At 41.2% G+C, this 12,156-nt stretch overlaps 1 protein-coding gene across 1 annotated transcript; it reads right to left on the bottom strand.

The window, feature by feature from the left end:
• Nucleotides 1-10,510: 10,510 nt before the first annotated feature.
• On the bottom strand, nt 10,511-11,453 carry LOC136485232 (actin-binding protein wsp1-like). The gene is made up of 2 exons (XM_066482154.1): nt 10,772-11,453; nt 10,511-10,643 (listed from the first exon to the last, which is right to left on the bottom strand). The coding sequence occupies exons 1-2, from the start codon at nt 11,302-11,304 to the stop codon at nt 10,634-10,636; spliced, it is 543 nt and encodes a 180-aa protein (XP_066338251.1). The 5' UTR covers nt 11,305-11,453; the 3' UTR covers nt 10,511-10,633.
• Between the last annotated feature and the right edge of the window lie 703 nt (nt 11,454-12,156).

The following is a 12,156-nucleotide window of genomic DNA, read 5'->3' as shown; positions in this document are numbered from 1 at the left end:
GCTATATTTGCTATCGTGGAAAATAACCATGTGTTAATAATGAATTATGACCAGGCGGGATGTCGATAGAGAAGCAACAAGGCAAGGAGGTCTTGGGTGTGAATCTATCCCCGTCTGTGTCGGTTAAGGACCGATTCGCTGTACGTCCTCATGTCATGTTGAACGCATGCCTATCACTTAGTTGGCCGGATAACTCGTTCCGACCACGAAGCCAAGTAGCTCAATTCAGGCCGGAAGTCTGGGAAGTGAAAGTGCGCACCCTGGCGGTAGTAAGGATGTGTAGGGAGCTATTGGCGTAAGTCCGAGGTGAGATTGACCACCTGACAGAGTGGACTCCCTAAGGGTGCAGCGCTGCTCAGAACCGCGATTCCTGAGTTGTACGAAAGGTGACCTAAGGCTGCCTTCGCGCAGTATGCCTGGGTTTGTGTTAGGAATACCCCTCCAGCTGGATAGGAATCGATTTGAATCACCGTCTCTCCTAGATAGTGAGAACTTGACTGAGCAGCGGCAACGTAGATGCACTTAATGGAACTTGATGGTTAAATCGATGATGATGATGATACAACATTATATCGGATATGGTTACTAATGTTTGGAGTTACTCAACTACTTACTCTAGTACAGGTGCTAATCTAGTTGATAGGTTAATTTGGATAACTTGCTGCTTACTAATAATTTAAATTATACTCTCATATCACTAAAGCTTTTATGCAAAATGGTTGTCAAGAAAGATCCACCGATAAAGCCTTGCATACTCCTTGGTGTCATTTATTTCTGGTTTATGACAGGTAAGTCTAGCTAAGTACATTCTCGTACTCAGGGTTTATTCCCCCTTGTTGCAGATGACGTGCTCTATAACGGCTACTGCAAGTATTGTCTCCACCCTGCGGGGGATGAACACTAGATCATGGGCATGATCATCTATGTTATCTTATCTTACTGCTTTTGCTGGATATGACTATGGAACTGGCTTGTATTTGAACTAAGTGTGTGTGATGGTCTCAAACTACTTTGCTTCCACTATTTGTGAACTCGTTTTGTAATAACTGTGTACTCTAATGTATGAGGTACTTGTGAACTACTTGTGAACTGGATGTAACATGTGGCTTGTTATGTTGAATTACTGTGATCTTGGTTGTATGCAAGTTGGTTTGAAATTCTTCGTGGTTTCAGTTGACTACCGGGTTTATATGGGTTCAAGTATGATGGTTTGATCACTCTGGTGATTGCTTTCATACTTGTGCTCTTATAAATTGGTCAGTTCTGTTACACATTTTATCCTTCTATAGCAATTATAAACTAAAAAGCATCTTGATGCCTGTAGACACTAGCATCGAAAGCCCAGAGCCGATTCAACCGGATGTTGACACATCATTGGTTGTTCCTTCTCCTCAGCCAGGATCTCTTTCAGAAAAGGTACTATCTCCATCTCACCATCCATCTCATTGTCAATTCATTTGCTATTTCTATTAAGACTCCTTTTGTTCACATATAGGCACTTAACTCTCTAGCTTTGAGCTATTCTTTCAACTTTGAGGAATATATAGATGAAAATGAGATAAGCTCATCAGCCATTTCTTCTCAAGAAATCTTATCAGATGAGACCAAAAATAGGCTAAAAGACATGCTGCCAATGCTCGAGAGGAACATCGCCGATTTGGTCCAGGATGCAGATCCAATGAGAAGAATCTTCTTAGCCATTAAGGATGATCTGCCCCCAAATCTTGCTGAAGCCTTGATACCTCTATCCAACATCAAAGATCAAGCTCTCAAGGTGAAAAAGGCTCAAAGAAACCTGACTGACCATGAAGCTTTGATGGCTAAGAAGAACTCTAACAAGTAGGAAGCCAAAGAATTAACACAATTGATCGATAATCTGAAGAATTCTTCTTCCAAAATTGAACCAGAACTGACTCAGCTAAGATTTAGGCGTGCTGAGCTCGAACAGGAACTGGAAAGTATGAAAGCCGCCATTGACCGTCATGAGTCTAACTGGACTCAGATCCCCTATCCCATCAAACAGAAGAGACAAGAGATGCTGACCAAGGTTAAGGAAGGCAAAGCTATTCGCATCAGTCTTGAGAGCATTTCCGGATCAGCCGAAGAAGACAAACAACAAATTGCAGAAGTTGATGCTATTCGGCTGAAAGCACTAAGAGCAATTCATGATGATCTTAACTTGTAATTTAAGTTCTAGCATATGTAGTATATATTCTGTATAAACTTGATGATAACTATACTCTTCCTATTGGTCTACTGTACTTCTTGGTTCGGCTAGAATAGCCAATTTAAATTAGCCGATTCTCGATTCTGACTTTACTCTGACTTAACTGAATCTAAAAACGACCCTTATTGCAAAAAAAACTCTTCAAATTCCTTCTTAGTCATCAACGCCTCATTCCCCTCGTTATTAGCGAAGCGATGCTTCCCCTTCCATTAATTGGGGTTGCTTTCACACGTTCCAAGATATCTACCATCTCGCCTTCGTGGCTATAAATACCAGCCAAGGGCCTCATCCTTAAACACATCTGTATCTAAAACTATTTCTCATTCTCTCACGTCTTTCTACCTTCAAGAACCCTATAGTGGTTTCTTCTTCTTCCCCTCTCAAGATCCAAACGGAAACCCATGGCTAGTGGAGATAACCGCGGCAAGTGCATGGCGGCGGAGGTCCCGGAGGAGAACATGCTGATGAGCCAGCGCCTCCGCCACATGATGTAAGATCAGACGCCTTCTATTCATGACAACGAATCATATTCTAACTTGTTTACAGGTTCGTCCTGAATGACAGACTCCAACCTCTTCCTCCTAGGGCTAATGGACCCTCCAATGCAACACCTAGCGCCGCCCCCACGCTGGACTAGTCATTGGATTCCTCCGACTCGTACACCAGCGGCAACGCCCGGCGCTTCCTCCGGGATTGGAGGGCTACCAAGGACCGTTATTCCAAGGCAACTCGAGAAAACGATCAGCTTGAGATCCGTCTCGAGGCCTCCTAGGCTGCCCTCCTTGCCGTAGAGGAGGAAGCCAACGCCGCTTGGGCGTGGTTGGCCGAGTCCAACACCATGGTGGCGGGTAAGCCTAGTTCTAAGAAAACCCTCATTCTTATCTTCACTGCCCCTTTCTTGACAATCTTCTTGCCTCTTTGTTTGCTAGCTCTGATGGTATAGTTGGAAAACCTCCAACTTGGGACAAATGTAGCTAAGGCGGCCGTCAATGCTCATCAACCGTCTGCACGACATCCTAGCCTGCGCCTAGGAGATTGCCCTCCATGGCATTCAACGTGGTGCAGCGGTGGCTCTAGCCACGATGCAAGTCTAGACCAGGCATGACCTCCGCACCATGGAGCTAGGCTTCCCAATGGCCGATGATCCTGACATGCACAAGGAGCTGATTAAGGACTTTCATGATGCAACAACGGTCATTGTGGATATCACACCAGCCTAAGATGTTGTGAACAAGATGTTCGATTAGTTTGTACTAGGAACAAATGATGAATGAATAAAGTTTTTGCCTTTTCCTTATGAATTCATCTCTGAAACTACCATAATATGAATCATGATTGTCATTGTGTGTGTTTTTGCTTTATAGGCGATACATATCGTATCGACTTTTACCCCTTTGGTTTAATTTTTTTTGAACTAAAGGCGATACTCTCCTGGTACTGGCTATTAGAGCCGATGACTAAACAAATCGGCTATCAAGTATTAATCCAAACGCTAGGATAATACTTCTTTAGAAAATTTCCATTGATTGCTCTATCAAACTCCTCTTCCTCTTATAGCATTTCCAAAATATAAGTATTGCCTGGTGCACAACGTTTAATCCGATAAGGACCTTCCCAATTAGGCGACCATTTGCCAAACCTGCTGTCTTTAGACCCAATCGACAGTCTTACTTTCCAAACTAACTCGCCTTCGCAAAACTATTTGTTCTTGAGCTTTTTATTATAATGCCTTGCAACCCTTAATTTATTGGCCTTAATATTTTCAAGGGCGCGCAGCCGATGACAACTTAAGTCCTCTAAATCATCCATCATAAGGTTTTTAGAGACTTCGGCTGTCAAATCATTTTACAACATAACACATCTTGATCCAGTCTAAATCTCCGAAGGAAGAATTGCATTATGCCCATATACTAACTCATAAGGTGATGATTTAATCAATCCATGACAAGCCATCCTATATGCCCACAATGCTTCATTAAGTGTCAGGTACCACTTCCTTGGTTGCTCTTCAATTTTCTTCTTAATCAACTTAATCATAATTTAATTGGATGCCTCTGCCTGGCCATTAGCTTGAGCATAATAAGGAGAAGAATTTAATAATTTAATTCCCATACTAGCAGCAAAATCTCTGAATTATTCTAATGTGAACATTGTCCCTTGATTAGTAGTAATGGTTTGAGGAATCCCAAAATGATAAATAATATGCTCTCTGACAAAATCAACCATATTCTTTGAAGTTACTATTTTCAAAGGAATCACCTCAACCCACTTGGTAAAATAATCTGTTGCTACCAATATAAACTTATGCCCTCTACTTAAAGATAGAAAAATCTACCAATTAAATCAATTCCCTAGCCTCGAAATGGCCATGGCTTAATTATTGGGTTCATAGCAGATGTAGGTGATTTCTAAACATTACCAAAATGCTGACAATCCTGACACCCCTTGTAATATTCAAAACAATCTTCTAATATTGTTGGCCAGAAATATCCAGACCTACGAATAACCCATTTCATTTTATAAGCCGATTGATGAGCTCAGCATATTCCTTCATGTACTTCTCCCATTGATACTCTTGCTTCTTCTTGACTTAAACATTTAAGTAAAACTCCATCGACTATTTTGTAATACAACTGATCATCTAACAAAACATACTTTGTTGATTTATATCTCAATTTTCTGGTAAGCTTTCGTGATGGATTCTTGAGGTAATCGGCTATTTCAACTCTCTAATCATTAGCCAAGGTCTCACTACTTAAGATTTCTTGGAACACTCGATAGCCTGACGCATTCTGAGCTAACCGATTGGCCTCTTGATTCTGTGCTCTTGGAATATGCTGAAGAGAAGTAAGGGGAAACTCCTCAAGTAATTTTCGACATTCATCATGGTATCCCTTTAGAATATCATCTTTACATTCATACAGGCTGATCAACAGATTAATAACTAGCTGTGAATCTCTAAATATTTCAATTGACTCAGCATTTACTTCCTGAAGAAGTTGAAGTCCCTTAAAAATAGCTTCATATTCTGTTTGATTATTGGTGGTCATTGGTTTGGTTTGAAAGGCAAACTCAAAACTTGCCCCCAGAGGCAAAATAATAACAATACCAATGCCACCACACTGCTTGCACGATGATCCATCAAAGAACAATGTCCAAGGCATAGATTCTACATAGCCGATGCTTGGTTTATGGTGTTGAGTAATAAAATTGGCCACCACTTGCGCTTTGATTGCTTTAGCCGATTCATACCAAGTCAAATTCTGATAATGCAAGAATCCACTTTCCCATTCTCCCATTTAATATCGTCATTGACAACATGAGTTTGATTGCATCATCTTTAGACACAACTATACACTCAGCCGATAATAAATAATATCATAATTTAGTGCAGGAGAAATATAAGCATAACTTTTCAATAGAAGAATATCTTGTTTCTAGATCCAAAAGTCTTCTACTTATATAGAAAACAACCCGTTCCTTTCCTTCGAACTCTTGCATCAAGGTCGATCCAATCGTTTGGCCATCTGTCGACACGTATAACTTAAAAGGCTTACCTTGATTAGGAGGAACCAACACAGTTGGAGATTTCATATACTCTTTTATCTCCTCAAATGCTTTTTGTTGTATGTCACCCCAATTAAATTATTGATCATTTTTCAACTTCAACAAAGGAGAAAATGGCAGAATCCTTTCTGACATATTTGAAACAAACCTTGTGATAAAATTAATCTTACCAAGTAGAGATTGTAATTCAGTTTTAATAGTTAGAGGTACTGCCTCATCAATTGCTTTCATACTTTTTTGACCAATCTCAATTCCTCTCTCGTGGACCATAAAACCCAAAAATTGTCCAGCTGACACTCCAAAGGCACACTTATTAGGATTCATCTTCAAACCATGTTTTCTTGTGCACTCCAAAGTCTCTCGTAGATCAGCCAAATGTTCTTTGTACCTTTTAGATTTCACCACCACATCATCAATATAGATTTCAATAATCATGTCGATCAACTTATGAAAAATATAATTCATTGTCCTCTGATAAGTTGCACCAGCATTCTTCAATCCAAAAGTCATCGCAACCCATTCAAATAAGCTGATTGCGTTGGGGCACCTAAAGGTTGTTTTTTGCTATGTCTTCTTCAGCCATAAAAATTTGATTATAACCTGCATTACCATCCATAAAACTAATTACCTTGTGCCCGGCTGCTGCATCTACCAACATATCAGCTATTGGCATGAGATGACTATCCATCGGTGTAGCCTTGTTCAAATCTCTAAAATCAATACAGACTCTCAACTTCCCATTTTTCTGATACATAGGAACTACACTCGATATCCACTCTGTATATCGGCAAGGTCGGATAAATTTTGTTTCTAGTAGTCTTTCAGTCTCCTTCTTAATATCATCAAGAACATTTGGATTAAATCTTCTTGGAGCTTGTTTAAATGGCCGATATCCAGGTTTGATTGGCAGCCGATGTTCAACAATTGATCGATCTAGGCTAGGCATTTCATAATATTCCCAAGCAAAATAATCTTTAAATTCCTTTAACAAATCTATCAATTCTTCTAACTCATGATCCAATTTAGCACTTACATACGTCGGCCTAGGCCTATCTCTAGGACCAATATCTATTTCTTCTAACTCATCGGGCGACGTAAAGCCATGTCCTAGTTTACCATCTGTACCATCTATTGGATTATCCATTAAAATAAACTTTTAGAGCTGACTGCTCAGATCGGCTGTTGGCCTTCATCATTGATTCTAATGAAGCCTCCTTCCCATCGCTTGCCAGAAAAACACTCAAAATCTTCTAGTTCCCAATAGATTGGATAAGTTGTCCACTACAAGGTTTTACCCCTGATGCAATGGCCTAAAAGCATTGCAATATACCAAAAATGGTTGCAATAGACAAAATTGCAACACTTTTTTTCGTTGGCAGGCGTTGTCATAGTAACCGTGGCAAAAGGTTTGCCCAACGACTCATTTTGGTGTTGCAATAGGTTTTCCCCTATTACAACACCAAGGAGTGTTGTTGCAATGCCATGTAGTGTTGCAACCCATAGTATAGACAACCATCATGGGTGTTGCCAGAAATACCTATTGCCACGTACCCAAAGTGTGACAATAGGTGCACTAGCAACGATATTGGGTGTTGCAATAGACCTTGTTGCCACGCATCAATAGCATTGCAATAGATGGACCCTCTATTGCCACGCTATCTTGGTGGGTGCTATAGGTGGAACCATCTATTGCTACGATAAATATTTGGTTGCTAGAGGTAGCCTCTCTATTGCAACGATCAATACTGGTTGCTATAGGTGAAACCATCTATTGCCACGATAAATATTTGGTTGCTAGAGGTAGCCTCTCTATTGCAACACTAAACATTGTGGTTGCTATAGGTGCCTCCGTCTATTGCCACGGTAAATGTTTGGTTGCTAGAGGTTGCCTCTCTATTGCAATGATCAATACTGGTTGCTATTGTTGGACCCTCTATTGCCATGCTAACTATTGTATTTCTACAGTTTGAAGACTCTATTGCAATGCCCACTATTCCATTGGTATGGTGTTTTGTTGCTATATCATATATTGCAACGCTAAATTATTTTATCGATAGTCCATATTGCAACGCTTTGTTTGCTTCAAACAATAATTGCATGCTGAATAATATATGATGAAAGAAGCATTTAGACATCCATTAATCCAAAATATGCTTTGTTCGTACAACTCATTAATGAAACCACATCCAATGTCAAACTTAGTCGATAACACACGCACAACAACTAAAACACATAAGGTATCCGACTCACAGTAGCTACTTTGAACAGTTCAAAATGTAATAAGCTATGTGTAGTACTGTAGCAAAGGTCAGCTGTGTGCTCCACTCAAACTCTATCTTGCTCCTGAAAGAATCATTAACATTGGTATATGCATCAGATAAACTGAAATTGTATTATTTTAGCAACAACAGCATGGATTGAACCATTTTGAAGGTAAGTAATTTGGAATCATAAATTAAAGACTAAAGGGTTTGAAATTTCCTGATTCATTCAAAGTAAAATTATCCATCAAATGACTATGATTTCAGATCAGGCACTTTCACTTCTGTTAAAAAACATTGCAAGCAGCCAAACAGCTGAAAATCATTGCTATTGTCCCAGCTACTGCTTCGGAAATATGACATTTACAAAGAAATATAAAAGGACGTTAATACATTTTTCCAAGAGTAACAAGTCGACTAGGATAAATCACAGGAAGCAAAGTACTAGCAACAGCGTAAGACATGAATGTGTTAATGCTACATCAAATTCAAAAGGGAAGATAACACCTATGGAGTGTATACTCTATACTGACTTCAAAAATATTTACGTGTCTCACCTGGTTCATTTCCGTTACAAGATTGTTTAGAATCTTCAATCCTATGAAATAATGATCCTGAGATGCCTGAAATAATGTAGCCACAAAAAAATATTAGCAAAATGCATCAGGTCACAGGCAAAAGAACTAGGAACCAAAATTATACCACCTCTAGTCACAAAGACTTGTTGCCAGGGATCACGCATTGCCTTAAAATATATTTACAAAACCCAACAAAACTGGAATATTACCCATGAAATATCTACACATGATTTGCATGTTTCCAATATAAATTAAAAGGCTATCGACAATCAAAGTTTTGAAAGTTTGACTACAGGCACTTCCAAAACAACAAGCACTTGTGACAGGAGGGAGTAATAGCTGCATATAAACCTTTCAATGACAGAATCTTGGTTACCATTTCATGTACCTTGTCAAGAAACCAATTATTGTAGCAAACAGATTCTTACGTTCTTTCACAAACTAACGGATTTTGTGAACAGTTGAAGAGAGATTTGATAGCTGTATGTAACATGTTTTCTTGAAATTTGGTCTATGTAGCCATCATAATAAAACAAGCAGACAAAACCTTCCAACATTTTATGTTTAACAATTATGACCATTCACTTTTTATTAGAAGAATCATGTAGCTCTAAGGTATTAAGCAGGCCAACAAAATCTTCAACATGTAATCTCCACCCATTAGGAGGCACACTCTGTTGTGCCCATTTTGGCTCCACGCAGCCTGTTTTGGCTTTGGCAGCGCACACATAAAAAATAAAATAAAATAGCATTGGCACCAGCAGGCTATTAGCTTCCTGTATGCCCATATTAAGGTGTGACTAAATGTGGATTAAAGTAAGCATGGGGCTAAATATGTGATAGAATAAATCTTTCATGTTTTATCACAGAGTTAGGAATCATAGCAAACTCTACTCCCACGTAAAGCTAACAGCCCAAGTAAAACCAAAAGAACAATTATATAGGATCTCTGGATTCAATTTTATGCCAACTAAATTTCAACACCATTCATGAGCTGAAAACCAGAAGGATAATTACATCATGGGGATTGGGAAAGGAAACTCTAAGTAGGAATGTATTTAATTAGTACCTGCAAAAGTTGGAATGAATCCAGCCAACTTCTGATGGTTGCATCCAACAAGTCATCGAAACACGGTCTGTTTCAAACCCAAAATTAAGAATAGTGTCACGTCCCATAATTTGTCAATGGTACTATGAATCTATTATGCACTATTTTTGCCCAGCAGTACTCATCAACCAACAAACACAAACTCAGAAACTAAAAAAAGAAACCAAACATAAATCTATAGTGGTTTAGGACAAAGGTACTGATCAGAAACAATTACATCCTGAAAATATCATCTCACCTTTTCAGGTTCCCATTTGAGTATGAACGCTAATCCTCCCAAATGCCAAATTTAGTATTTTTTATGTGGTTAGTCTACACAAATACCATTAAAAAACACTGGTATTCTAAGAACGGCTTATGTAAAATGAAGCAATGCTACTCTGAACTCTTCAAAGCATGGCAAATTAAGTACTTCTCTCTCAGGTTAGTCTGAACAAATGGTTCACTAATTAAAAATAAAAAATAAAAAATGGTAACCTCTGTTTCATTAGCAGAAGGATCTTGGGCACCAAGTTCCTCTTGTCGTAGCCACACTGCATTGACTCAAGCATCACCCGGAACATGCTGGCACTGCTTTCATCAAGGAAATATTAATAATTGGGCTTGGTACTGAGCATCTGGGCAAGAGTAGAACTGAGTTCCGAAACCTGAAACGCCATGCCGCAGCCTGGAGATGTTCAGTCAATGGCGCTGGCAGAGCCCGCCAGACGAGGGCCCCGGGTCGCATCCTAGGGAAGGCGTAGGTGGACGTTGACTCCGGTAGGCGGCGCAAGGGGGCTCTAGCCAGATCTTCGAGATCCACTTCCTCATCGCACGGCTGCCGACCGACCCGCTGTGCCGAACGTTGAAGTGGGGACAGGACGCGCGCCGCCGCGGGTGTTCGTGTTCAGGATCACCTACGCCTATCCTAGCAGCAGCAGGTGGACAGCAGGAACGCATCAGGAGTAAGGGTGCCGCCGCCCCATGCTCAGAAAACGGAACGCCGGTAGGGGAGGAAGGGATGGATGGATGGATTGGATCACGCACGAACCTCGCGCTTGCTGCGGCGGCGTGCTCGAAGGCCTCCCGCGCCTCGGAGTGTGGGAGAGGAGGTGGCTGCGTGCGCGTGATGGAGCGCGATTGGAGCGAGATCGTGGGAGGGGATGGTGAGGGGACGCGGGTGGTGGTGGTGACCTTGACCTTGTTGCTGTCGTCGTCGAAGCGATAGTCAATGACGTTCTTGAGGCCGTTCTCGTCGGGCCCGACGACGACGCGGGGAGGGAGGAGGAAGTCGAGGTCGCCGCCGTCGTCCTCCTCGAGCTCCCCCACTGGATAGTCCTCCTCGACAACCCGTCCCCGCCCGGCCGCCGCGCCATCCCGCGAGGGAACCCGAGGGGGGAGGCCGCCGTGACGATGGCCGAGCACAGCAGCGACTGCTCCGGGAGGCCAGGCCGGCAGCGGCGGGGGTTGGAGGGAGGGGAGGGGGCGGGGCCGCTGCGCCTCCCCATCCGCGGGAGAGGTCGACGGTACGGAGGGAACTGGGGAGGGAGGCGCGGTCGGTTTGGCTGACGGAGGAGGAGTCATGTCCGCCGCGGCAGTCAGTGGAGGGAGGAGATGAGGGTGCGGTGGTCGGTGGACGAGGAGGAGATGGGGGCGCGGCGGCGACTGAGGAGATGCGATCTATGGTGGAGAAAACGGGTTGTGGTGGTGAGATTGCGGAGACATGGATGAGATTTGGGGCGCGGGTGCAGGATGACATTACGAAGATACCCTTAAAAATATAGGGATTTGAGGAGGAGGATGGGTAGTAGCATCAATTAACTGTGCGAAATTTTTGGGCTGGCGCCATTGGACCGAAGAAGGACGCGGGGGGCCAAACTAAATTCAGCCCAGCGGCTGAAAAGCTTATGTGAAGAAACTTTTTTTAAAATAAGAAATTAAGGCATCTTTGTGAAGCAACATGTACATAAACTATATTAAATACGATGAATACATTTTTCAAATGTAATAGGCAACATATAAGTTGTCACGTAGGAGTTTGAATAATTTCGAAGTAGATTTGGTATTTTCTATCATTTAATTGACTTTCTATGTCTTTATTGAAATTAATTCTAAGTTGAACTACGTGTCCCTCCAATAAGATTCGAAAAATTGCACAAAAATATTTTTAGGTTCATATGTTCCATTACAGACCATGTATTGGAGATGGAGAAAAATTATGTTGTCTTCTAGAGACAATTCAAAATTTTATCTCCAAATTAGCACATAATAATTACAATAATATCTAAATTTGATAAAAAAATTCTACAAGTTGATGTGGCAACATATTTTTGGTTCATAACTAAGCTTGTAAAAAAATTAAGTATTTTGATAAAGTTAGAGCATACATTATTCACAAATAGAGACATCTCTCACATAGTTCATAGCAACTCAAGT

This window comes from Miscanthus floridulus, chromosome 10 (assembly GCF_019320115.1).
Source record: "Miscanthus floridulus cultivar M001 chromosome 10, ASM1932011v1, whole genome shotgun sequence".
NCBI classification, from domain to species: Eukaryota; Viridiplantae; Streptophyta; class Magnoliopsida; order Poales; family Poaceae; genus Miscanthus; species Miscanthus floridulus.
The sequence above is the reverse complement of the archived record's forward strand: the minus strand, read 5'-3'. Positions and strand labels throughout refer to the sequence as shown.

Coding starts and splice junctions, on each gene's coding strand:
- LOC136485232 (XM_066482154.1), bottom strand. CDS start 11,304: ATGACTCCTCCTCCGTCAGCCAAACCGACCGCGCCTCCCTCCCCAGTT.